The 27,276-nt window shown below is 43.1% G+C and overlaps 2 protein-coding genes across 17 annotated transcripts in view; one reads left to right on the top strand and one right to left on the bottom strand.

Annotated features, from left to right (window-relative positions):
* Window positions 1–27,276, bottom strand: part of atp10d (ATPase phospholipid transporting 10D) — a 116,710-nt gene that overhangs the window by 597 nt on the left and 88,837 nt on the right. For 4 of the 14 annotated variants that reach the window (XM_061844174.1, XM_061844180.1, XM_061844173.1 and 1 more), the window contains 8 exons: window positions 22,970–23,154; window positions 22,561–22,858; window positions 22,352–22,428; window positions 13,852–13,977; window positions 13,354–13,581; window positions 6,957–7,037; window positions 1,445–1,549; window positions 1,104–1,291 (listed from right to left, as the gene is read on the bottom strand). In XM_061844174.1, the coding sequence (XP_061700158.1) occupies window positions 1,104–1,291; window positions 1,445–1,549; window positions 6,957–7,037; window positions 13,354–13,581; window positions 13,852–13,977; window positions 22,352–22,428; window positions 22,561–22,858; window positions 22,970–23,154 (1,288 nt within the window). Of the gene's footprint in view, window positions 1–1,103; window positions 1,292–1,444; window positions 1,550–6,956; window positions 7,038–7,964; window positions 8,048–13,353; window positions 13,582–13,851; window positions 13,978–22,351; window positions 22,429–22,560; window positions 22,859–22,969; window positions 23,155–27,276 lie in introns of those variants that run through there. The other 10 variants (XR_009798483.1, XR_009798484.1, XR_009798485.1 and 7 more) reach the window with 10 other exon arrangements.
* LOC133513415 (general transcription factor II-I repeat domain-containing protein 2B-like) lies at window positions 8,039–26,058 on the top strand. 3 transcript variants are annotated; one of them, XR_009798489.1, is made up of 3 exons: window positions 8,039–9,715; window positions 10,503–11,292; window positions 24,888–26,058. XR_009798489.1 is itself a non-coding variant. In XM_061844202.1 (2 exons), exon 1 carries the CDS (start codon window positions 8,763–8,765, stop codon window positions 9,708–9,710), a length of 948 nt encoding a protein of 315 aa, XP_061700186.1. In that variant the 5' UTR covers window positions 8,039–8,762; the 3' UTR covers window positions 9,711–9,715; window positions 10,503–11,940. The 3 variants fall into 3 exon arrangements, 1 of the variants encoding a protein (XP_061700186.1); XR_009798488.1 differs by lacking the exon at window positions 24,888–26,058 and adding an exon at window positions 14,373–18,421; XM_061844202.1 differs by lacking the exon at window positions 24,888–26,058 and having other exon boundaries at window positions 10,503–11,940.

The raw sequence follows: 27,276 nt of genomic DNA, 5'->3' as shown, positions 1-27,276 counted from the left end.
TCCCACCTTAGCAATGGAGGTGCGGAACATAGTCCACATGAACTCAATGTCTCCTGCATCCCCAGGAACATGAGCAAAGTTCTTTCGGAGGTGGGGGTTGAAACTCCAATGGGGAATTCTGCCAGACGTTTCCAGCAGCCCCTCACAATACTTTTGGGTCTGCCACGTCAGACCGGCAACTTTCCCCACCATTGGAGCCAACTCATCACCAGATCAGTTGACAGCTCGGCCTCTCTCTTCACCCGAGTGTCTGAGACATGTGGTCGCAAGTCCGATGACACAACCACAAAGTCAATCAATGAACTGCGACCGAGGGTGGCCTGGTGCCGAGTCCACATGGGGAAACCATTATGCTTGACCGTGGTCCATGTTATGGAGCACCCGTGATGACCACAGAAGTCCAGTAACAGAACAGTAACTTCTCGGCTTCTGATCGGGGAGGGGCGCGTTCTTCCCAATCATGACCTTCCAGGTTGCACTGTCATAGCCCATGTGAGCATTGAAATCCGCCAACAGAACAATGAAGTCCCCAGTGGGCGCACTCTCCAGTGCACTCTCTGAGGTCTCCAAAAGGGTGGGTACTGTGAACTGTCAACAGTCAGGACCCGTTCCCCCACCCGGAGGCTAAGGGAGGCTACTCTCTTGTCCACCGGGGTGAACCCCACCATACAGGCACCGAGCCGAGATGCATTACGTATACTTGCTTGGTACCTCTCCAACTCCAGAGTGGAAGAGTCCAACCTCCCTCAAGAGGACTAGTTCCAGAGCCCAAGCCATGTGAGGATAAGAGCCTGACTATATCGAGTCAGAACTTCTCAACCTCACAGACCAGCTCGGGCTCCCTCGCTGCCAGAGAGCTGACATTCCACGTCCCTAGAGACAGCTAGCTGAGGACTGGATCGCCAAGGTCCCTGCCTTTGGACAATGGCCAGCTCACACTGCACCCAATCGCTATGACCCCTCCCACAGGTGGTGACCCCATGAAAAGGGGGACCCACATTACCCTTTTCCACTGTGCTGCCATTAACTACAGGTATATATTACAGGACAAAAGCTTGTTAAAGGTGAGAAAAAAAAAAGGTGTGTGATGTGTGTTTATATACCTGGGCATCAGCGCTGTTACAGTAGTGAGAGTACACACAATGTAAAAGAGAGGCTGGGACATTTGCAACATTTCAACACCCAGAGGGTTGGTCGGGGGGCTGCAGTTCAGACAGGAAATGCTGAAGATCAGCACAAAGCCAAAGTATGATCCCCCACTGAGCACCAACACAAAAACATGAATCCACGTCTGCAAAACAATCCAGAAGATGAGATGCAAAATGAGAAAAGTTCATAAAGACCACAATTTGATCTTTGTTGCTTTCAGGGAAGTCAGTAATTAATTCAGGATGTATGCGTGAACACAGTGAAATATTGCTTTTTAAGTATAGCACTTTCTAACCGTAGTATGACTCTCGATGACTTGGAGCAGTAGGATGATAAGGAGAGCCGAAGCGTTGATTGGTGAGCCAAAGGACAGCTCCCCAATGTCTGATCCAACATAAGCCTGATTAACATGGCAACATTTTAGCAAAGCAGATTTATTTGTATAGCGCGTTTATGTATACATACAGTGAAGAAAACAAGTATTTGAACACCCTGCTATATTGCAGGTTCTCCCACCTAGAAAACATGCAGGGCTCTGACATTTTCATTTTAGGTGCATGTCAACTGTGAGAGAGATAATCTCAAAGGAAAAATCCAGAAATCACAATGTATGATTCTTTTTAACAATTTATCTGTGTGATACAGCTGCAAATAAGTATTTGAACACCTGTGAAAACCAATGTTAATATTTTGTACAGTAGCCTTTGTTTGCAATTGAACGCTCTGTTGGGACTATGACAGGAAAAGCTCAGGAGTTAGTTGATATGATGATTAGGAGAAAGGTTGAGTTATTGTACATCCAAGAGAGCAAGTGGAATGGGAGAAAGACGAGAAGTTTAAGTGCAGGGATTAAATTATTTTATCATGGAGTAGATGCGAAGAGAAATTGAGTAGGGGTTATTTTAAAAGAAGAGCTGGCTAAGAATGTCTTGGAGGTGAAAAGAGTATCAGATCGAGTGATGAAGATGAAATTTGAAATTGAGGGTATTTTGTACAATGTGATTAGCGGCTATGCCCCACAGGTAGGATGTGACCTCGACTTGAAAGAGACATTCTGGAAGGAACTAGATGAAGTAGTCCTGAGCATCCCAGACAGAGAGAGTTGTGATTGGTGCAGATTTCAATGGATATGTTGGCGAAGGAAACAGGGGCGATGAAGAAGTGATGGATGGAATATGGAATTCAGCAAAGGAACGTTGAAGGACAGATGGTGGTGGACTTTGTAAAAAGGATGGAATTGGCACTGGTGAACACTTATTTCCAGAAGAGACAGGAACATAGAGTGACCTACTAGAGCGGAGGTAGAAGCATGCAGGTGGAATTGATTTTGTGCAGACGGTGTAATCTGAAGGAAATTACCGATTATAAGGTAGTGGTGGGGGAGAGTGCCGCTCGACAGCATAGGATGGTGGTGTGTAGGATGACTCTGGTGGTGGTTAGGAAGATTAAGAAGACAAAAGTAGAGCAGAGAAGCATGTGGTGGAAGCTGATAAAGGAAGAATGTTGTGCGGCCTTTCGGAAAGAGGTGAGACAGGCTCTGGATGGACAGCAGAAGCTCCCGGAAGACTGGACTACGACAGCCAAGGTAATCAGATAGACAGGCAGGAGAGTACTTGGTGTGTCTTCTGGTAGGAAAGGGGAGACGGAGACTTGGTGGTGGAACCCCAAAATACAGGGAGTCATTCAAGAGATTAGCGAAGAAGTGGGACAGTGAGAGGACTGAGGAGTGGCGAAATGAGTACATCGAGATGCGACGTAGGGCAAAGGTAGACGTGGCAAAGGCTAAACAGGAGGCATATAAAAACATGTACACCAGGTTGGACATGAAAGAAGGAGAAAAGGATCTCAACAGGTTGGCCAGACAGAGGGCTAGAGATGGGAAGGATGTGCAGCAGGTAAGGGTGATTAAGGATAGAGATGGAAATGTGTTGACTGGTGCCAGTAGTGTGCTAAATAGATGGAAAGAATACTTTGAGAAGGTAATGACAAAAATGGAAGTGAAGGTAGAGTAGAAGAGGCATGAATGAATGACCGGGAAGTGGCATTGATCAGTAAAGGAGAAGCTCGAAGGCACTGAACAGAATGAAAAATGGAAAGACCGTTGGTCCTGATGACATACCAGTGGAGGTATGGAAGCAATTTGGAGAGGTGACTGAACTTTTTGACCAACTTATTCAATAGAATACTTGTGGGAGAGTGCTAGTTCCTATTTTCAAGAACAAAGGCGATATTTAGAACTGTGCAAACTCCAGAGGAATAAAGATGATGAGCCACACAATGAAATTATGGGAAAGAGTAGCTGAGGCTAGACTCAGGACAGAAGTATCTGCGAGCAACAGTATGGTTTCATGCGTAGAAAGAGTACCACAGTTGTATTATTTGCCTTGAGGATGCTCGTGGAAAAGTACTGAGTAGGTCAGAAGGAGCTACAGTACATTGTGTCTTTGTCGATCTAGAGAAAGCCCATGACAGAGTACCAAGAGGGGAACTGTGGTACTGCATGGGCAAGTCTGGTGTGGCGGAGAAATATGTTAGAATAGTCCAGGACATGTATGAGGGCCGCAAAACAGCAGTGAGATGTGCCGTAGATATTTCAGAAGAATTTAAGGTTGAGGTGGGACTGTATCAGAGATCCACACTGAGCCCCTTCCTGTTTGCAGTAAATGACAGACAAGGTTAGACTGGTAGACATGGAGTTTGCTCCCTCCATAGATTTTCCATTGGGTTTAGTTCTGGAGAGTGGCTAGGCCACGCCAGAACCTTGATATGCTTCTTCCGGATCCACTGCTTGGTTTTCCTGGCTTGTTGAAAGACCCCCACGACGCATCTTCAATGCACTGACTGAGGGAAAGCGGTTGTTCCCCAAAATCTCACAATACAAGGCCACGGTCATCCTCTCCTTAATACAGTGCAGTCGTCCTGTTCCTTGTGCAGAAAAACTCCCCGAAAGCATGATGCTACCACCCCCATGGGATGGAACTCATTATCCGTCTTCCTCCAAACACTGTTAGTTGAATTATGACCAAATAGTTCAATTTCGGTCTCAACTGATCACAACACTGTTAGTTGAATTATGACCAAATAGTTCAATTTCGGTCTCAACTGATCACAAAACTTTCTCCTATGACTCCTCTGTATCATCCAAATGGTCATTGGTAAACTCAAGATGGGCCTTGAGGTGCTGGTGCAGGTGAACCTTCCATCCCATGCATGATTTCAAACCATGACGTCTTAGTGTATTCCCAACAGTCACCTTGGAAATGGTGGTCCCAGCTTTTTTCAGGTCATTGACGAAGTCCTGTCGTGATGATTGCTCCAACAGTGGACCCTTTTTCACCAAGCTGCTTGGCAATTTCTCCGTAGCCCTTTCCAGCCATGTGGAGTTGTACAATTTTGTCTCTGGTGTCTTTGAACAGCTCTTTGGTCTTGGCCTCGTTACAAGTTTGAGTCTTACTGATTGTATGGGGTGGACAGGTGTCTTTATGCAGCTAACGACCTCACACAGGTGCGTCTGAATCAGGATAATACAAGGAGTGAAGGTGGACTTTTAAAGGCAGACTAACTTGTCTTTGAGGAGAAGAATTCTAGCTGATAGACAGGTGTTCAAATACTAATTTTCAGCTGTATCACACAAATCGTTCAAAAAAATCATACATTGTGATTTCTGGATTTTTCTTTTTCGATTATCTCTCTTACAGTGGACATGCATCTACGGTGAAAATTTCAGACCCCTTCATGATTTCAAAGTGGGAGAACTTGCAATATAGCAGGGTGTTCAAATACTTATTTTCTTCACTGTATATGTGTATTTAGGTATCCAAGATATGAAATGCACTATACATGATTAAAAGCATTGTTATACATGAATAAAAAGATTGAAAAAAGTAGAATTGAAACAGCTTTTCATCCAAGAAATATAACTGAAAAGTGAAGTACTTGAAAATGCATGAAAAAAAAGTTTTTAGTCTGGATTTGAAAACATTTATACTTGAGGCTGACACCATCTCTGTTGGTAATTTATTATTTTTTTGCAGGATAATAGCTAAATACTGCATTACTATATTTGCTTTGGACTCTGCACTCCATTATTAGACCTGAGTCTGTCGATCTCAGAGCCCTACTGCGTTTTATACCATTTGCATTTCTTAAGGTATACAACATAAACCATTTAGTGATTTATAGACCAGTTGCATAACTTTAAAATCTATTCTAAAACTGACTGGAAGCCAGTGTAAAGACTTTAGAATTGGAGTTAAATGCGCTGATTGCTTTGTTCTGGTCACAACCGGAGCTGCAGCATTCTGAATGAGCTGTAGCTGTTTAATGCTCTTTTTGGGGAGCATTAGGACTTATAGAATGATACAGTTATTACAAAAAATATACATTAAAGGTAGTGCTTGTATTCTAAGAAAACAAAACAGTCATGTATGTTAAATCCTGGCAGTATAACAATAAAATAATCTTTTGAAACATCATGTTGCTCTGGACCCAGTTTATACCTCAAATTTAACTAATAATTCTTTTTAGGGTTAGGGTTACCTACAGACAGGGACAGGAGGCATGACCAAATAGTGTGTCAACAATTTACACACGCCCATCATGTATGGAGAGTCCTGGGGGACTCAAGAGTCAGGTGGGATAGTCTCCAGCATGCCCGTGACCGCAGTAAAGATAAGCGGTACATCAAATGGATGGATCTTGATTTAAAACCTCATTTATATTTTGCCAATAACAAAAATTAAAGCAAACTACTTACTACTTCTACAATATTAAGATTTTCCTCATTTTTTTCCTATGAATTTTGCATTCATGGGTTTATTGACCACTTAATTAGGACCAGCGAGGAGAAACTATGCATTTCATTTTCCGGAAAGAGGGTGTCAAGCTTTATTAGTGGGAGAGGGAAACAAACTAACTCAGTGATGTTCAAAGGAAACCCACATTTTGTTTTATTAATTATTTTTGCCAGCGGCCATTTGACATATTGCCAATTGTAGTTTCTTGGACGTTATTTAACTCACGTTAGCAATGAACTTTTTAAAAGAATGGATAAAATAGCTATCAAGAAAAAGTAAGGGTAAACATATATAACAATAGTGTCCTATAAGAGAGCTGCATAGCTGAGAAAATTAGTGTGTATATTATGACACCCTGGTCACACAGTTTTGGTTGTATTGTGTGTGGTTTGCGCCTAGGTCAAAATAGAACAACACACACAAAGGTTCTGTTTCTACACTTATCTCTAAATCTCGTGTGGTCACACATGACGACAATGAAGAGGAAGAAGCACTCCCAGATATTTGCTGATGTTTGCTGAGTGTTCCTGAAAGTTGGTGAACCTGGGATATCCCCAAAAATGGCTCGCCTTGGGAAATACCTCTTGCCATCTGGGAACCCAATTTTATTAAAAAAAAAAAACATAGGGCAAGATCTGTTTGCTTTTATTGACGGTCTTTTCCTTTTGCTGAATGAAGATGTGTCTTCATTCTGATTCTGATTATATTCTGTCTCATGTCATAATTCACAAAGTCAGGACTCGGGACTGTCGGCTTCCTCCACACACATTTAGAGTTTTGATTGTAAATATTGAACGCAATTGAGGATTGCCGTCCCCGACCTGTTATGGAACCTACAATCAGGACAAATCTCAGCACGCATCAAACCTAAGAATTATCCTATAGGACATTTGATTTTCTGGCGTTTTACATGCTGTATTTTGTGCAAATCAGCACCAAACAAGCCGACTATCTTAATGTGTGCCTTAAGTGAAAATAATAGGAAGAGTGACTTGAGTGCAGCGTACTTACAAAATAAGGCACAAAAAAGCATACAAGGCTTTGGTAAAAGGCATCCAGGACTGTCATCCAGAAGAGAAATGGAGCATAGGCCTGAGGAGGAAAAAAAAAGTCCAAGCTAGGTTTCTCCTTAAAGGCTGCAGTTAGACATCTCTGAACGAGAAGGGTTGAAAATCAACTCCCTGAGTATTTCTAATTCAAAGGAACTCTGAGGTTTACTTCTTGGGAATTTTATGGCCATTTGGGCTTTTACAGTTAGCTACCTCACAGGTGACCACCTGGGGATATCACCAAGGGTCCTGGTTGCAAATATGCATTTATTGGTTTATTGTACCCAAGTATTCAATGCCCACAGACTTCCCGGGGCCAAAAAGGGGAGGTTTGAATGCAGCCATCCTGCTCACGCCAATAAGCCGATAAGTCAAATTTGGATGAAGTCGCAACAAATACGTTTCCTGTTTCACGTCAGGTTACAATTGTGGAACTATTTTCCCAAAAATGCCAATACAAATGTGACAACATACAGCATATGCTGCACGTATATTCACATTCTATTAAGTATAGCATTAGGTACTTACTATTGTAATAGATGCAGCCATTGAATATGTTGACAAAGGCTGCAGACTTTTAAACGTACCAGGCGGCGCGATCATCTGGCTTAAATACCTGGGGCTGCCAGCGGAACCCGCAGTCTTTCATCGCGGCTTCAGTTCTCAAACATAATCGAAGTTGGCATGTGTGTTTATGAGAATATTCTCACCCAGAAGAATATTTGCTCACAAGCACACAGCTGGGAAAAGTTGATAAAGTGTGGGGTTCGGGCTATAACAGCCATAAAACATACTGTAAACCAGACATGTCCAAAGTCCGGCCCCCGGGCCAATTGCGGCCCGTGGACAAATTTTTACCGGCCCGCGGCCTCTATCATGAAATCAATAATATGCGGCCCGCCAGCACTGTTGACCACAGTATAAAATACATGTGTACAAAAAGCTATTTTTCATTTCACCAGAAGATGGCAGTAGCCCTGTGGCCGCACTCTGGCCGCCGTGACCCTTGACCTTGCGTGATCGTTTCAGCCCAGCCCATTTCTAACATGGCGTCTGTAAACAAAAAAAGGAAAGTTGACCGCGAGGGCCGCCGCTTCCAGGACAAGTGGAAATTTGAGTATTTTTTCACTGAAATACGAAACAACTGTGTCTGCCTAATTTGCCAAGAGACTGTGGCTGTTTTCAAGGAATTCAACATCAAGAGGCACTACCAGACGAAACATGCTAGTGGCAACGCTGATTGCAAAGCACTGCAAACCTTTCACTGAGGGTGAATTTATTAAAGACCGTGTAATGAAAATGGTTGAGAAAATTTGTCCCGCGAAGAAGCAAGAGTTTGCCAATATTTGCCTGGCTCGTAATACTGTGGTACGGAGAATTGAAGACGTTTCATTAGATATTAAGAGACAGTTAGAGGCAAAAGGAACTGAGTTTGACTTTTTCTCGTTAGCGTGCGATGAAAGCACGGATGCGTCCGACACCGCTCAGTTACTGATCTTTTTAAGAGGAGTGGACAATGACATGAACGTGAGTGAAGAGCTTCTGGACCTCCAGAGTCTGAAGGGGCAAACAAGAGGAACGGATTTATTTGTTTCTGTTTGTTCCACCGTAGATGACATGAAACTACAGTGGAATAAAGTCACCGGGATTATTACGGACGGCGCACCTGCCATTATCAAGCCTTGTCTGTAACAAAGTCAGCGAAGAAGGAGGCAGCGCTATTAAACTCCACTGTATTATTCATCAAGAAGTTCTCTGTGCCAAATATATGAAATATGATAATGTTATGAAACCGGTGATAAAGACTATTAATTATATTCGCTCCAAAGCGCTGTGCCACCGCCAGTTTCAACAGTTTCTTCTCGACATCCAGGCTGAATATGGAGATGTTTTGTATCACACCGACGTAAGGTGGCTCAGTCGGGGGTCTGCGCTGCAGCGCTTCTTCTCTCTCAGGGAGGAAATTGGACAATTCTTGACTAAAAAGGGACAACCCATGCCACAATTAAATGATCCTGTTTGGCTGGCTGATTTGGGATTTTTAGTTGACATAACGCGACATCTGAATGCGCTGAACACAAGCCTTCAAGGGCAAAATGCAGTGGTAAGCCAACTGTATTCACACATCAAAGCCTTTCGGACCAAGCTGCTACTTTTCCAAAGACACCTGTCACAGGCGCAGCCCAATACCGCACATTTCCCGTCGCTGCAGGTAATTGTGACCAGTTTCCCACAGATCAATATCAGTGCGCAAATGACAAAGTATGCAGCAGACATCTCATCTCTGGTTGAGGAGTTTCAGCAGCGCTTTCGGGACTTTGCAGCTATTGAAAAGGAGATCACGCTTTTTTCCTCTCCTTTCTCCGTGGACCCTGATGACGCTCCAGACCACCTGCAACTGGAGCTCATTGAGCTGCAGTGTGACGCCGAGCATCGCAGTCGGCACCAACAGCTCCCTCTTGTCAACTTCTACCGCCAGCTGGATGAAGGCAGGTTCCAAGCAATTCGGACATTTGCTAAGAAAATGCTGAGCTTGTTTGGCTTCACATACATGTGCGAGAAGACATTCTCCGTTATGAACATTAACAAGAGCCGCATGAGGACGAGACTGAGTGACTCTCACCTGCGTGACGTCTTGCGCATCAAAACCACTGCTCTTGAGCCAGACATGGACTACATACTGCAGTCAAGATCCCAGTATCACCCTTCACATTAGTGCAGGCAAGACCTTTGTTAAGTCCTCTGAGTTGAATAAATTCTTAAATCTCAGTTAATTAATTTTTTTGTGATGGTCAAAATCACAGTTTGAATATGCAGTGATCATTGTTTTGTTTTCAGCACTTTTCCTACAGTGAGCATATAATAGTGAATAATATGTAATGTTTCACATGAACTTAGATATCCTTTATAGTTTTCTTAATTTTTTGTGGTTTGTGATTTCGGTAAAAACCTAAATGTAAAAAAAAATGTAAAAGTAAAAGTATGCCATTTGTAATTAAATAAAAAAAAATCCCAAAAAGTTAATTTGTATTTAATGTTAATGGTTCAAAGAATGTCAGGCTAAATAGTCGGCCCCCACACATTTTCACCTTACCAAATCTGGCCCTCTTTGCAAAAAGTTTGGACACCCCTGCTGTAAACCAAAAAAGAAAAAAAAAAAAAAAAAAAAACAGTACTGTGATTGAAAAAAAAAATCTGTAAACAAAAAAACATTCACTGTTAATGAAAAAACATCTTGTAAATGAAAAAAGATATCCTCCTAAATAAAAAAAAATATATAATGAATGAAAAAGTGTAAAAGATTAACAATTTTATTTCTACAACACGGATTTCACTTATTACGGGTATGGTTTGGAACATAACCCCCACGTTAAACAAGCAAACACAACCTTGTCTTGCAAGCTTCTTCTCCTGTCCTTGTCGTGTTCAATATTGTGCCAACCATCCCTCACAGGGTGTAGTGCGACTGTCATATGTAACATCCACTTTTAATGCTTCTTTGTTGTAGATATGTAATGATCTCCAAGCTTCTCCAGCTCAGCGTCTCACCTGCCATCTGCCAGTGGATCTATAACTTCCTGATGGGCAAGCACAGCAGAGGAGGCTGGGAGAAACCACCTCCTCCACACACACCATTGTGGCCGGGGCACACTAACGTTGTGTCCTCTCCCCTCTGCCCTCTCCACATGTACCTGCACCTCAAGGATCCACAGCTGTAAAACTCATGAAGTTCGCACATGACACCACAGTCATCACCCTCATCAAAGACAGCGACGAGTTTGTGTATCCACAGGAAGTGGTGAGAGTGGAGCTTTGGGTAGCCAGCACAACCTGGTGTTGATCACTCTAAAGACCGTAGAGATGATTGTGGACTTCAGGAGGCATCCTTCACCTTTACCACAGCTGCCCCTCATGCTGTCCAACTGTCTTGTGTCAACTGTCGAGACCTTCAACTTCTTGGGAATTCCAGTATCACAGGACATGAAGTGGGAAACAAACATCAACTTCATCCTCACAAAAGCCCAGTAAAGGATGTACTTCGTGCAGTTTCTGAGAGCCGCTGAGACAATTCTAGACAGGGGGTCATTGAATTAGAAATGTGTACCTCAATCACAGTCTGATTTGCGGCTGCCATAAAAAAGGATAAACTCAGACTGCAATGGACAATCAGAACTCCTGAAGGATTGTCGGCACCACACTACCCATCCTTGAGGACTTGCATGCCACTCGAACAAGGACAAGAACGGACAAGATCTTTTTGGACCCTCCACATCCGGGCCACCAGCTCTTTCCATCAGGTAGAACACATACAGCAGATGTTTCAAGTTCTCCCACTTGGAAATCATGTAGGGTTCTGAAATTTTTTATCAAAGGTGCATGTCTACTGTGAGAGAGAATCTAAAAAGAAAAATCCAGAAATCACAATTTATGACTTTTTTAACTATTGTGTGATACAGCTGCAAATAAGTATTTGAACACCTATCAGCTAGAATTCTGACCCTCAAAGACCTGTTAGTCTGCCTTTAAAAGTCTACCTCCACTGCAGGGATGATCCTGAATCAGATGCACCTGTGTGAGGTCGTTAGCTGCATAAAGACACCTGTCCACCCCATACAATCAGTAAGACTCAAACTTGTAAGGAGGCCAAGATCAAAGAGCTATTCAAAGACACCAGAGACAAAATTGTACAACTCCACACGGCTGGAAAGAGCTCCGGAAAAATTGCCTAGCACCTTGGTGAAAAAAGGTCCACTGTTGGAGCAATCATTAGAAAAGGTCAATCTCACTTTGAGTGGAGTCCCATGCAAGATATCACCTCGTGGGGTCTCAATGATCCCGAGAAAGGTGAGGAATCAGCCCAGCACTACACGACAGGACTTGGTCAATGACCTGAATAGAGTTGGGACCACTGTTTCCAAGGGGACTGTTGGCGAATATATATATATATATATATATATATATATATATATATATGGAGCTAATACCCTCACACAGGTGCATCTGATTCAGGATAAAACATCGAGTGGAGGTGGACTTTTAAAGGCGGACTAACACGTCTTTGAAGGTCAGAATTCTATTCTGATAGACAGGTGTTCAAATAATTATTTGCAGCTGAATCACACAAATAAATTATTTAAAAAAAATCATACATTGTGATTTATTTTTCATTTTTTTTAGATCATCTCTCTCATAGTGGACATGCACTTACGATGACAATTTCAGACCCCTCCATGATTTCCAAGTGGAAGAACTTGCAATTTTATAGCAGGTGTTCAAATACTTATTTTCTTCACTGTAACCAACAACACCACTGCAACATGCTGCCAGTTCTTTGCATCAAGTTGTTGTTGTCACATCATGTCGGGCCAATCAGTATTAGTTTTATATAGAATAGAACAGGGGTGGCTACTCAGTCAGAGATCAAGAGCCATATTCTTTTTTCCGTTACGGGAAAGAGCCACATCATACACATGAACATCATTCCCTCCTCAGACACATACCTTTAGTCAGCAATCTTATATCTTTGGATATTCATAAACAATTCTGGATACATGCAAAATTTTCGTAGAAAACTTACGGTGAGTTATGAGTCATTTTAGGTCTGCAAATGGTCATGGTATGGATGAACAAGTGGATCTATGTTGTGCTTCGACTTGCGCTGTGTGACGATCACTGGCAGTACAGAACGCTCGGATATTAAGATGAAAACTAGTCTGGCCCATAGCATAAGGTGGAAATCTGTTCGAGGGAGATCTCTGCCCTAACAAACTCGATCGTCCAATCAGTAGCAATTGCATTTGCCGTGGTTAAAAAAAAGGGAAAATAATTTGATTTTCATGAAAAATAAACCCGATTTACTCTATATTCCTGATTGAATTGTAGTATTTCTTCAGTTAATACAATGAAGAATTAAAGTTGATATAATCATATCAGTGTAGCGGTAGATGGAGGCATCAGCAAGACCGAAGTTGTGCCTGTATGGACATTCAGCCAATTCACATGGAAACAGCAGTTGGTACATTATGAAAGAAGAAGGAAGGAGGTGTGCCATTGTTCCGTGAAACTAATTATCAAAAAAGTTTTAAAAAAATGCGCTAATACATGTTAATATGGAACAAGGCTCTTCTTCAAGGAGGAGGTATCGTCCTCCTCCCCTTTGTCATCGTTAGTGAATGAGCAATAAACTTGTACCTGTATTGCACAATGTTTACTTTTGACCACACTGATATAAAAAAAATAAAATAAAATTCTGGACCGGATGGGATGCCATTTCGATAAATTTTAATGAGAAACATAAGGAATGTTTTAGCTTACAAACTGAGTCACAGAACCAACTACGCTCAAAACGCAATGTTTACCAATAATGTGTTTACATGTGTGGGCACCTCAGAGGCATTCGCAGCCTGATAAAGCTCAGGCATTTGCATCAGTTGTTCAGCAGGTATGTCTTTATCCAGGATGCCGTAGATGAGAGGAGGAACAGAGGTAAAGAACAGGTTGAAGAAGATCAAAACCCAGGAGTTGGTCATGACACTCCCAGAGAAACCACAGAAGAACTGATACCAGAACAATAGGTTTACAAACATCTGCAAAAGAAAGCAAAATTATTGTACTTAAATGTATGGATTTTCATGGTTGTTTTTCTTAATTGGTTTTTAAATGGATTTTACACACTTCCAGTGTTGGAAAATTCACTGAAATGTGCCTGAGATTACCATCTGACAATTTAAAGACTGCAGTAAAAAACAGACCATGGAGCTACCAATTCACATTTATCTAATTGGTCATCTTTTGACAAGAAAATCCAACTACTTTGCACACACGAGCAAAAGTTTGTTTGAAAAAACAAAACTTACCACATTCTTGTAAATGAAATAAAACATCATGTTTCCAAGACGAGAGAAACACCAATGGCCATGGACCAGCAATAGCTTACTGAGGTGTTTAAACCGCGAAATGGCAAAGTCACTGGACATCACAGCCTGCAGTGCAAACACCAAATATAGGATATTAATATATGTTATGTAGAATAAGAGATTTTTTTTACCAATATATATATATATATATATATATGTGAATATGAAATTGCATGTTCTCCCGGTGCCTGCATCGGTTTTCTCTGGGCACTCCTGTTTCCTCCCACATCCCCAAAAAATGCAACATTAATTGGATACTCGAAATTGCCTCGATTGTGGGTCCGACTGTTGTCTGTCTCCATGTGCCCTGCGATTGGCTGGCAAGCAGTTCAGGGTGTACCCTGCCTCCTTCCCCATGAAAGCTGGGATAGGCTCCACCACTCCCACAACCCGTGTGAAGATAAGCAGCAAAGAAAATGGATGGATGAATGGATGAATTTAGGATCTTCTTTTCCTTTCAGCTTCGACCATGAAGGGCCAGCCACAGCCAGTCATCTTCTTCCATGAAAGACCTTCTCTTCTCCCTGGAGCCTCACTCTTCCCCCTCGCCCCCTCTCATTCACACATACATATTGTTTTACTTCGGCTGATTTTCATTCCTCTCCTTTCCAGTGCATGCCTCAATCTTTATAACTGTTCCCCCACATGCTCCAAGCTTTCAGTGCAAATAACAATGTCATCTGCAAACATCATTGTTAAAGGAAATTCCAGTCCAACATCATCTGTCAACCAAAGCATTAACACAGCAAACAGGAAGGGACTCAGAGCTGATCCCTAATACAGTCCCACCTCCACTTAAATTCTTCTGTCACACCTACGGCACACCTCACCATTGTTCTGCTGACATCATACATGTCCTGTACTATTGTAACATATTTCTCCACCACACCAGACTTACGCATGCAGGACCACAGTTCCTCTCTTGGTGTTCTGTCATGGGCTTTCTCTACAGCCACAAAGACACAAGGTAGCACCTTCGGACCTTCTCTGGACTTTTCCACTAGCATTCTCAAGGCAAATAATGTATCTGGTACTCTTTCTAGGAATGAAGCCACACTGTTGCTTGCAGATACTTAGTTCTGTCCTGAATACAACTCTTTACCATAACTTCATTGTGTGGCTCATCAACTTTATTCCTCTATAGTTCACACAGCTCTACAAATCGCCTTAGTTCTTAAAATTGGGAACACTTTTCTTCTATTCTTCAGGCATCTTCTCAACCACTGGTATTCTGTTGAATAAGTTGGTCAAAAACTCCACCACCACTTCTCCAAATTGCTTCAATTCCTCCACAGGTATGTCATCGGGACCAACTGCCTTTTCATTTTTCATCCTTTGTAGTGCCTTTCTAACTTCCCCTTTACTAATCATTGCCACTTCTTGGTCCATCACACTTGCCTCTTATACTCTTCCTTCTCCTTATTTTCTTCATTCATCAACTTCTCAAAGTATTCTTTCCATCTATTTACTACACTACTGGCACCAGTTAACACATTTCCATCTTTATTCGTAATCACATTTACCTGCTGTCCATCCTTCCGATTTCAATCCATCTGTCTGGCCAACCTGTAGGGATTCTTTTCTCCTCCTTTTGTGTCCAACCTAGTGTACATGTCATCATATGTCTCGTGTTTAGCCTTCGCCACCTCTACCTTTTCCCTAAATTGCATCTCAATGTATTCCTTTCACCTCTCCTCAGTCCTTTCAGTGTCCCACTTTTTCGACAACCTCTTTCTTTGTATGACTTCCTGTATTTTTGGGTTCCACCACCAAGTTTCCTTCTCCCCTTTCCTACCAGAAGACGCGCCAAGTACTCTCCTGCCTTTCTTTCTGATCACCTTGGCTGTAAAAGTCATGTCTTCCGGGAGCTCCTCCTGTTCATCGATAGCCTGTCTCACCTCTTTCCGAAAGGCCACACAATAGTCTTCCTTTCTTGGCTTCTACTACATGGTTCTGTGCTCTACCTTTGTCTTCTTAATTACCCTTCCCACCACCAGAGTCATCCTACACACCACCATCCTATGCTTTTCAGCTACACTCTCCTCTAGCACTGCCTTACACTCAGTAACTTCCTTCAGGTGACATCCTCTGCACCAAATGTAATCCACCTGCGTGCTACTTCGTCTGCTCTTGTAAGTCACCCTATGTTCCTGCCTTTTCTGGAAAAAAAGAGTTCACAACTGACATTTCTATCCTTTTTTGTAAACTCCACCACCAACTGTCCCTTAAAATTCCATTCCTGGATACTCTACTTGCCCATCACTTCTTCATCGTCCTTATTTCCTTCACCAACAACTCTGTGTTTGGGATGCAAAGGGATCTACTTCATCTCGGTCCTTCCAGAATTTCGCTTTCAACTCTAGGTCACATCCTAACCTGTGGGGCATAGCCGCTAATCACATTATACATAGCACCCTCAATTTCAAATTTAACATCATCACTCAATCTGATACTCTTCACCTCCAAGACATTGTTAGCCAGCTCTTCCTTTAAAATAAGCCCTTATCCATTTCTCTTCCCGTTTACTCGATGGTAAAATAATTTAAACCCAGCTCCTAAACTTCTAGCCTTACTACCTTTCCACCTGCACTCTTGGATGGACAATTTCTCCTAATCATCATGTCAACCAACTCCTGAGCTTTTCCTGTCCCTACACTCAGTTGTGTCATGATCCTGCCGCTCCAGCCCGGGCTGTGTGGGTGCCCGCGCGGTCGCGCCAATTGGGAAGCACACACCTGCGCCTCATGCGGGCTGATTATTCCCTGTGTATATATAGGACCCCGATGACGACTGGTTGTCGGCCAGATTGTTGAGGTTCATGTCCCGTTCCAGCATTCTAGTATCCCTGATCGTCAACCCGTGTGTACCGACATACGCTGTAAACCTGACTCCCTTGATACTCCTGGCTGCTTTGCTCATTCTCCCGTGTACCGACTCCTGCCTGCCCGCTGACTTGCTCTCTACGCCCGACGTCCCAACTACCACTGCTGCACCGGACTGCCTGCCCGATCCCAGACCTTCTAATAATAAACGTTTTTCCCCGAACTACCTTGCATCTTCCGAATCCTGCATTTGGGTCGTGACAGTTGTAGGCTCTGTGCATTCCTCTACTTCTGCTGATGAATCCACTTTCCTCCTCTTCTTTGTCTTTTACCCACGGTCGCTGAATTTCAACCGACTCCTTGCAGGTGTTTTTTTAAGCTCTTGCTCCCAAGTATCGTATGCCTAAGTCGACTATTTTGACTATCCTAAAGAATGAAAATGTAACAAAAGGCAGCTAGTGTTGAGTGACGAGCATTAGAAAGCAAAGGCCAGAGATGCTAGGGGAAATGGAGATGCTACTGGAGAATTACGACGTCCGATCGTAGAGGGGTGACTTTGACACCTTACCCTTTCTGCTCGAGCCCCTCCGATGCCACCGGACCGCTACCAAAAAGGTAAGTGATACACATTTAAGTTGGTTTTAGTTTATGCATTTTTAATTGTTGAAATGCAGGGTGTACATGTTTTTACATAAATAGGAACTACAATGGGAATTTACGATTTGGAGGTTAGGAACAGCTGAAACTCATTGCCATTATTTCCAATGGAAAAAGCATGTTTTGGAAGTTGAACAACTCTGATTTTGAACACTTCACAAAAACAAATTATGTTTAGAATCTTAGGTTCCACTGTACACTTTTATTGTGAAGAAAACAAGCATTTTAACACCCAGCTATATTGCAAGTTCTCCGACTTAGAAATCATTGAGGGGTCTGAAATTTTCATCGTAGGTGCATGTCCACTCTTCTTCTTCTTTTCCTTTCAGCTTGTCCCGTTAGGGGTCGCCACAGCGTGTTATCTTTTGCCATCTTAGCCTATCTCCTGCATCTTCCTCTCTAACCCCAACTGCCCTCATGTCTTCCCTCACCACATCCATAGACCTTCTCTTTGGTCTTCCTCTCGCTCTTTTGCCTGGGAGCTCCATCCTCAGCATCCTTCTACCAATATACTCACTCTCTCGCCTCTGAACATGTCCAAACCATCGAAGTCTGCTCTCTCGAATGTTGTCTCCAAAACATCCAGCTTTGGCTGTCCCTCTAATGAGCTCATTTCTAATCCTATCCAACCTCGTCACTCCGAGCGAGAACCTCAACATCTTCATTTCTGCCACCTCCAACTCTGCTTCCTGTTCTCTCTTCAGTGCCACAGTCACCACTGTTTTACAAACTTTGCCCTTCATCCTAGCAGACACTCTTCTGTCACATAACACACCAGACACCTTTCGCCAGCAGTTCCAACCTGCTTGGACCTTTCTTCACTTCCTTACCACACTCACCATTGCTCTGGATTGCTGACCCCAAGTATTTGAAGTCATCCACCCTCGCTATCTCTTCTCCCTGTAGCCTCACTCTTCCCCCTCCACTTTTCTCATTCACGCACATATACTCTGTTTTACTTCGGCTAATCTTCATTCCTCTCCTTTCCAGTGCATGTCTCCATCTTTCTAATTGTTCCTCTGCATGCTCCCTGCTTTCACTGCATATCACAATATCATCTGCGAACATCATGGTCCAAGGGGCTTCCAGTCTAACCTCATCTGCCAGCCTATCCATTACCACTGCAAAGAGGAAGGGGCTCAGACCTGATCCCTGATGCAGTCCCACCTCCACCTTAAATTCCTCTGTCACACCTAAGGCACACCTCACCATTGTTCTGCTGCCACCATACATGTCCTGTACTATTTTAACATACTTCTCTGCCACACCAGACTTACGCATGCAGTACCACAGTTCCTCTCTTGGTACTCTGTCATAGGCTTTCTCTAGATCCACAAAGACACAATGTAGCTCCTTCTGACCTTCTCTGTACTTTTCCACGAACATCCTCAAGGCAAATAATGCATCTGTGGTACTCTTTCTAGGCATGAAACCATACTGTTGCTCGCAGATACTTACTTCTGTCCTGAGTCTAGCCTCCACTACTCTTTCCCATAACTTCATTGTGTGGTTCATCAACTTTAGTCCTCTATAGTTCCCACAGCTCTGAACATCCCCTTTGTTCTTAAAAATGGGAACTAGAACACTTTTCCTCCATTCCTCAGGCATCTTTTCGCCCGCTAGTATTCTGTTGAATAAGTTGGTCAAAAACTCCACAGCCATCTCTCCAAATTGCTTCCATACCTCTACCGGTATGTCATCAGGACCAACTGCCTTTCCATTTTTCATCCTTTGTTGTGCCTTTCTGACTTCCCCCTTAGTAATCATTTCCACTTCCTGGTCCTTCACTCTTGCCTCTTCAACTCTTCCTTCTCTCTCATTTTCTTCATTCATCAACTTCTCAAAGTATTCTTTCCATCTATTTAGCACACTACCGGCACCAGTCAACACATTTCCATCTCTATCCTTAATCACCCTAACCTTCTCCACATCCTTCCCATCTCTATCCCTCTGTCTTGCCAACCTGTAGAGATCCTTTTCTCCTTCTTTCGTGTCCAACCTAGTGTACATGTCATCATATGTCTCGTGTTTAGCCTTCGCCACCTCTACCTTTTCCCTAAATTGCATCTCAATGTATTCCTTTCACCTCTCCTCAGTCCTTTCAGTGTCCCACTTTTTCGACAACCTCTTTCTTTGTATGACTTCCTGTATTTTGGGGTTCCACCACCAAGTCTCCTTCTCCCCTTTCCTACCAGATGACACACCAAGTACTCTCCTGCCTGTCTCTCTGATCACCTTGGCTGTCGTCGTCCAGTCTTCCGGGAGCTTCGGTTGTCCATCGAGAGCCTGTCTCACCTCTTTCCGGAAGGCCGCACAACATTCTTCCTTTCTCAGCTTCCACCACATGGTTCTCTGCTCTACCTTTGTCTTCTTAATCTTCCTACCCACCACCAGAATCATCCTACATACTACCATCCTATGCTCTCGAGCTACACTCTCCCCTACCACTACTTTACAGTCAGTAACCTCCTTCAGATTACACCGTCTGCACAAAATATAATCTACCTGCGTGGTTCTACCTCCGATCTTGTAGGTCACTATATGTTCCTCCCTCTTCTGGAAATAAGTGTTCACTACAGCCATCTCCATCCTTTTTGCAAAGTCCACCACCATCTGCCCTTCAAAGTTCCTTTCCTGGATGCCGTACTTACCCATCACTTCTTCATCGCCCCTGTTTCCTTTACCAATATGTCCATTACAATCTGCACCAATCACAACTCTCTCGCTGTCTGGGATGCTCAGAACTACTTCATCTAGTTCCTTCCAGATTTTCTCTTTCAACTCTAGGTCACATCCTACCTGTGGTGCATAGCCGCTAACCACATTATACATAACACCCTCAATTTCAAATTTTAGTCTCATCACTCGATCTGATACTCTTTTCACCTCCAAGACATTCTTAGCCAGCTCTTCCTTTAAAATAACCCCTACTCCATTTCTCTTCCCATCTACTCCGTGGTAGAATAATTTAAACCCTGCTCCCAAACTTCTCGCCTTACTACCTTTCCACCTGCTCTCTTGGATGCACAGAATATCAACCTTTCTCCTAATCATCATGTCAACCAACTCCTGAGCTTTTCCTGTCATAGTCCCAACAGTCAAAGTCCCTACACTCAGTTGTAGGCTCTGTGCATTCCTCTTTTTCTTCTGACGCTGGATCCGGTTTCCTCCTCTTCTTTGTCTTCGACCCACAGTAGCTGAATTTCCACCGACGCCCTGCAGGTTAGCAGTGCCGGGGGCGGGCGTTGTTAACCCGGGCCACGACCGATCCGGTATGGGATTCTTTAGATGAACGCTCATATTTGTTTGGCACAGTTTTTACGCCGGATGCCCTTCCTGACGCAACCCTCTGCATTTATCCGGGCTTGGGACCGGCCTACAGATTGCACTGGTTTGTGCCCCCATAGGGCTGCATTAGGTGCATGTCCACTGTGAGAGAAATAATCTAAAAAAAAAAAAAAATAAAAAAAAGAATAAAAAAAAAAAAAAATAAAAAAATGACAATGTATTTTTTTTTTCAATGATTTGTGTGATACAGCTGCAAGTAATTATTTCAAGACCTGTCTATCAGCTAGAATTCTGTCCTTCAAAGACCTGTTAGTTAGCCCTTAAAAGTCCACCTCCACTCCATTTTCTATCCTGAATCAGACGTTCCTGTGTGAGGTCATTAGCTGCATAAAGACACCTGTCCACGCCTTAACATCAGTAAGACTCAAACTTGTAACATGGCCAAGAACAATGAGCTGTTAAAAGACACCAGGGACAAAAGTGTACAACTCCACATGGCTGGAAAGGTCTATGGAGAAATTGGCAAGCAGCTTGGTGAAAAAAAGGGCCAGTGTTGGAGCAATCATTAGAAAATGGAAGAAGCTGTCATTCTCAATCGGAGTGGAGCCCATGCAAGGTATCACCTCGTGGGGTCTTAATGATCCTTAGAAAGGTGAGGAATCAGTCCAGGACTACACGACAAGACTTGGTCAATGACCTGAAAGGAGTGAGGACCACCGTTTCCAAGGTGACTGTTTTTAATACACTAAGACGTCATGGTTTGAAATCATGGATGGAACGGAAGGTTCCCCTGCTTAAACCAGCACATGTCTTAAGTTTGCCAATGACCATTTGGATGATACAGAGGAGTCATGGGATAAAGGTTTGTGGTCAGATGAGATCAAAATTGAACTTTTTGGTTATAATTCCACTAACCGTGTTTGGAGGAACACGAATGATGAGGTCCATCCCAAGAACACCATCCCTACTGTGAAACATGGAGGTGGTAGCATCATGCTTTGGGGGTGTTTTTCTGCATATGGGACAGGATGACTGCACTGTATTAAGGAGAGGATGACCGCGGCCACGTATTGTGAGATTTTGGGGAACAACCTCTTTCCCACAGTCAGAGCATTGAAGATGGATTGTGGCTGGGTCTTTCAACATGACAATGACCCAAAGCACAGAGCCAGCAAAACCAAGGAGTTGCTCTGTAAGAAGCATATCAAGGTTCTGGCGTGGCCTGGCCAGTCTCCAGACCTTAACCCAATATAAAATATTTGGACGGAGCTGAAGCTCCGTGTTTCTCAGCGACAGCCCAGAAACCTGTCTGATCAAGAGAAGATCTGTGTTAAGGAGTGGGCCAAAATCCCTCCTGCAGTGTGTGCAAACCTGGTGAACAACTACAGGAAACATCTGACCTCTGTAATTGCAAACAAAGGCTACTGTACCAAATATTAACATTGGTTTTCTCAGGTGTTCAAATAGTTATTTGCAGCTGTATCACACAAATTGTTAAAAAAAACATACATTGTGATTTCTGGATTTTTCTTTTGAGATTATCTCTCTCACAGTGGACATGGACCGAGAATGAAAATTTCAGACCCCTCCATGATTCCTCAGTGGGAGAACTTGCAATATAGCAGGGTGTTCAAATACTTATTTTCTTCACTGTTTCTAGTAGTCCTAATTACCTGGATGCCTTCCTGACCAGATATCCCAATGCCAACATCAGATACCTGGATCATACTCACGTCATTGGCTCCATCACCTACAATGACAAAACCATTTTAGTATGATTGATGATGAACCATGCACTATTGGAGCCTTTGAGAACAATAGGGTTTTGATTGTTCTATGAGTGCGCAACAAAAGTAATGACACACAAAGTTTGTGTGCTTACCCACTGCCAAGGTCATGACTTTGAGTTTGTCCCGGATTAGCTGCACCACTTGGCTCTTTTGCAGCGGAGTGGAGCGACAACAAATGACAGCTTTGCAGGAATGGCTCAGCTCTAGAAAACAGCCCGAGAGGTCCTTCAGTGCATAGTCAAGTGTCCGGCCATCTATGACCAAAATGAACCCGACATTGCTGTTTGAAGACAATTCTCCACTATCCTCTGAAGTGGTCTTTTTACTCATTTGCCCTGCACTGTGCTGGACTTCTAATTTGAGGTCCTCAAGTAATGCAGCACAGTCATCCTAAAAGGAAAAAATAAAATTAGGACAAAAATTATTGGGATTTGTGTTAAAAAAGGCTTTGCAAAAAAAAAAACTCCTCATGAAGGTAAGTTCCATCATGCAGCTCCAGACCTTGGTTTCACAGTTGACAGTGAGAATTTGGTCATTAGGACCGATGAGTTTACAAGCGTATGCAATGTTGACAGCTGTCTCCTGTTTGTCTCCCGTGAGGACCCATACTTTGATACCCGCCCTCTGAAGAGATTCAATTGTCTCTGGCACACCTTCCTGGAGTCTATCCACAATTCCTGTGGTACCTGGAGATGTACAAATTCACATCCATTAATTTTTAAACTATGATGAAATTGATGGGATGTGTAACACTATTTTTCAAATTACTCATTGGTTAACAGTGTCCAGTGCAAAGTCTGCATCAGCAAATGTTGGGAGAAATTATATCTAATGGTTTGTCTTTATGTTCTGTGGAATCTGCTGGCCACCCAAATAACGATAAGTGGTACAGAAAATGGATGCAGGGCTATATAGAGCTCTCACATCCCACAAGCGACATTAGATTTGACATACTTTTTTCCACAATTTCTAAAATTTCTTAAGCGTCTTGATGAAATCTCTCTGACATTCTTCACTCAAACTACACAAGTGGGAAAAGAATTAATGCAGACTTAACATCCAGTCTTAACACTCACTTCAAAATCAACTGAGTGGGGTGACCATATCTGTTTGATGCAAATGAGTCACGGCTCAGGGCACTGTACTATAATGCCAGGTAGAGTTTTCGTCATGGCTCCTACTTCTCAAACGGCCCAGAGTTTTAAGAGAAAAGCAAGCAAAAGACCCCCCCAAAAAAAAACATTTAGAGTTGTGGGAGAGAAATGAATCAAAATAATGCCACAGACCAGTGATGCAACAATGTATGATACGAGTCCCACTAGTCGTACGTGGGCAACCTTCTAGTGGGATGTGAATTAATCATTGGATTCCATGTTCAAATTGTTACAGGAGCTTTTTTTTTTTATAGCCACTACAGTTCAATTGTATTTAACTTTAAATAACAATTACATTTGCATATAATTTCTTCAAAAAGTTTGTTTTCAAATATTTATTTCGGTACAATTAATATTTAACTTGGCAGCAAAGTGGCGCAACTGGTTGAAACGTTGGCCTCACAGTTCTGAAGACTGGGGTTGGGGGGGTGCCGCCTGTGTGGAGTATGGATGTTCTCCCCATGGCTGGTTGGATAACGGTTTCCTCCCACATCCCCAAAACATGCATTCATTGGAGACTAAATTGTCACCAAGTGTGATTGTGAGTGCGACTGTTTGTCTCCATGTGCCCAGTGATTGGCTGGCAACTGGTTCGGGGTGTACGCCTCCTACGTGAAGTCAGCTAGGATAGACTACAGCACTCCCCCAACCTTTGTTAGGATAAACAGCTCAGAAAATGGATGGATGGATTGTATTTAACTTGCCTGTGGGTATGAATCTGAATGTGCATAGTTTTTTTTTATAAGTGCCCTGCAACTAGTTGTTGTCATTCAGGGTCTTGCCCAGAGTCATGTGGGAAAGGCTACAGCACCTCCACAGCCCTAATAAGGATAGGCGATGAAGATAATGGATTGGATGGAATGGATGTATTTAATTTGATGCAGTGGTTCTTAATCTGGGTTCAATCAAAATCTAGGGGTTCGGTGAGTCGGCCTTTGGGGTTTGGCGGAGCTTCTGCAGTGGAGGTTAAGACACACCTGACTCATCCTGTCAATTCGTGATGACACTCCGCTTGGCCATCATTGGCTGCAGTTTATCACGGTATATTGCTTAGCCAATCAGTACTGCGAGGAATTTAGTACGCTTAGTAGTCAATATGTGACTGTTCTGATAGCATGTTGTGTGATTTCTTTCTTCATATATTAATCGATATTGATATATTATTCCATACTGTCAACCAAAAAAAAAAAAAGTGGTACAATATAGATTCACATGTATAACGGAACATGGTGGGAGTCAGCGTCCTATCTGTTCATGATTCCAAGTCCAGCTCAGCGTCTCGCCTGCCATCATCTCCCAGTGGATCTACGACTTCCTGACAGACAGGACACAGCAGATGAGGCTGGGGGACATCACCTCATCCACACGCACTGGGGCATCCCAAGGATGTGTTCTCCTCTGCTCTTCTTGCTCTACACAAACGACTGAACCATGTGGCATCTGACTGTAAAACTCCTAAAGTCTGGATATCGACAGGAAGTGGCGAGACTGGAGCTTAGGTGTGATCAACAACAACCTGGCGTTCAACATTCCAAAGAATGTAGAGATGATTGGGGACTTCGGGAGGCATCCTTCACCACAGATGCCCCTGATGCTGTCCAACTGTCTTGTGTCAACTGTCGATTATTATTCGTCTTAGTAATATAGTCTGTAGACTATCGCACGAGTCATCACTTTAAACTGCTCCCTTTGGACAATTGTCATAGGACTGGTCTATAACAGGAACCGCAAACAGATGAAAGCACTCTGTACAAGGTTAATACAATGTGCGACACTCTTATCTCCTACCAGTTCTAAATGAAGAAGACTTTACATCTTGCACTTCTGCGACTCTTATAAGGAATAGTTCCTATAAACAGAAATGTCTCTTGTTCTTTGTCCTTGTTGCTTTGTTATTTGTTCTGAATGTCATACCACAGGAGCACCGACTGCTGTAGAAAAACTCCCAGTGTGTTTTTATATACACTTGGACAATAAACCTGATTCTGATTTGCAATGTCAAGTTGAGCAACTTGCACCCTCAAAACACTGCTTGAAGCTGCATGGCGATAGGGAATACAAGAACAACACAGGTGCTGAATTCAACCTGAAGAGAGACTGATTCAATAAAAAGGTCACTCTAGCTGCTCTTGGATATGTACCCATTAACAAACAGATCTCCACAGCATCGTACGAAGTTGGTCACCTGATCGCAAAGTAAGGCAACACACAATTGGTGAAACACTATGCACTAAAGATGGCGTATCTGAGATACCTTCCTTCTTCTTCTTTTCCTTTTGGCTTGTCCCGTTAGGGGTCGCCATCCATCAACCTTTTCTTTGGTCTTCCTCTTGTTCTTTTTCCTGGCAGCTCCATCCTCAGAACCCTTCTACCAATATATTCACTCTCTCGCCTTTGAACATGTCCAAACCATTTAAGTCTGCTCTCTCTAACCTTGACTCCAAAACATCCAACTTTGGCTGTTCCTCTAATGAGCTCATTTCTAATCCTATCTAACCTGTTCACGCCAAGCGAAAACCTCAGCATCTTCATTTCTGCTACCTCGAGTTCTGCTTCCTGTATCTGAGATACCTATGTCCTGAATTAAATAAATAAATAAATAAATGAGTTTTATTTGAATGTGCATTTAAAATTGGTGAGGTTTGGTATCTCAAACCACATTAAGAACCATCGAATTAGTAGAATGACATACTGTTTGGCCCTTAATAATACATTCCAAATTCCAATGAAGCTGGGTCATTGTGTTAAGCATAATTGAATACAATGATTTTCAAATCAAGTTCAACCAACCTATACGTAAAGTGCCACTGACAGCCAAATATATATATTTTAAAATAGATCTTATGAAAACTACATATAATATTTTTCATTTCAATGGCTATAAGAAAAAAAAATGAGCGAAGACCATATCAATGCGCAAAGTTGCTCAAGTCTCACTCAACATCCCAGTGGTGGCCATATTGCCTGCAACATCATTTGCAGATGTCACACTGGGAATGTCGCCATTGAAAACAAGCTGTGCCACCTGCTATGGGAGATGAAGAACAGAGATTTTTGGATTTTTCCTACGCCCCTTCCAAGACTGAAGCTCATTTTGAAGAAGAGAACATCTTAGAATCGAGTGAAGTGACCGGGGCAATATCACCCTATTGTTTCAAGCCATATTTAGATGATGTGCAGATCACTTCTAACAAACAACAGACTACCCGAAAAACAGACGAGGAACCCGATGAAATATTCAAAATGACAGGTCTATAATTGTTTGATTTCCTAACTCTTTTACAAGTCTTGTGTATGTAGAGTAGTCAGGAGGACCCATGCCTGGCGAAGTAACTACTCTAGGGGTGCCCAGACACTGGTGGCTGGTGGGGGGGAGGTCCTTTCTCCTCTCCGCATACGGCCAGACCAGATCCCTGCCCGATCCACCTCCGCGTTGGGGCTAACGCCGCCTACCGGCATCCAACAACAACCCCAGCCAGCGACAAACAACAACAATGCCGGCCGCCGGCCAACAACAACAACGCCGGCCGCCGGCCAACAACAACAACGCCGGCCGCCGGCCAACAATAAACAACAACAAAAACAACACCGGCCACCAGCCAACATGAACAACGCTGGGCCGCGCACATCGACATATTTAGCACCCGTGACTTA

This window comes from Syngnathoides biaculeatus, chromosome 15 (assembly GCF_019802595.1).
Source record: "Syngnathoides biaculeatus isolate LvHL_M chromosome 15, ASM1980259v1, whole genome shotgun sequence".
Classification (NCBI taxonomy): domain Eukaryota; kingdom Metazoa; phylum Chordata; class Actinopteri; order Syngnathiformes; family Syngnathidae; genus Syngnathoides; species Syngnathoides biaculeatus.
The sequence above is the reverse complement of the archived record's forward strand: the minus strand, read 5'-3'. Positions and strand labels throughout refer to the sequence as shown.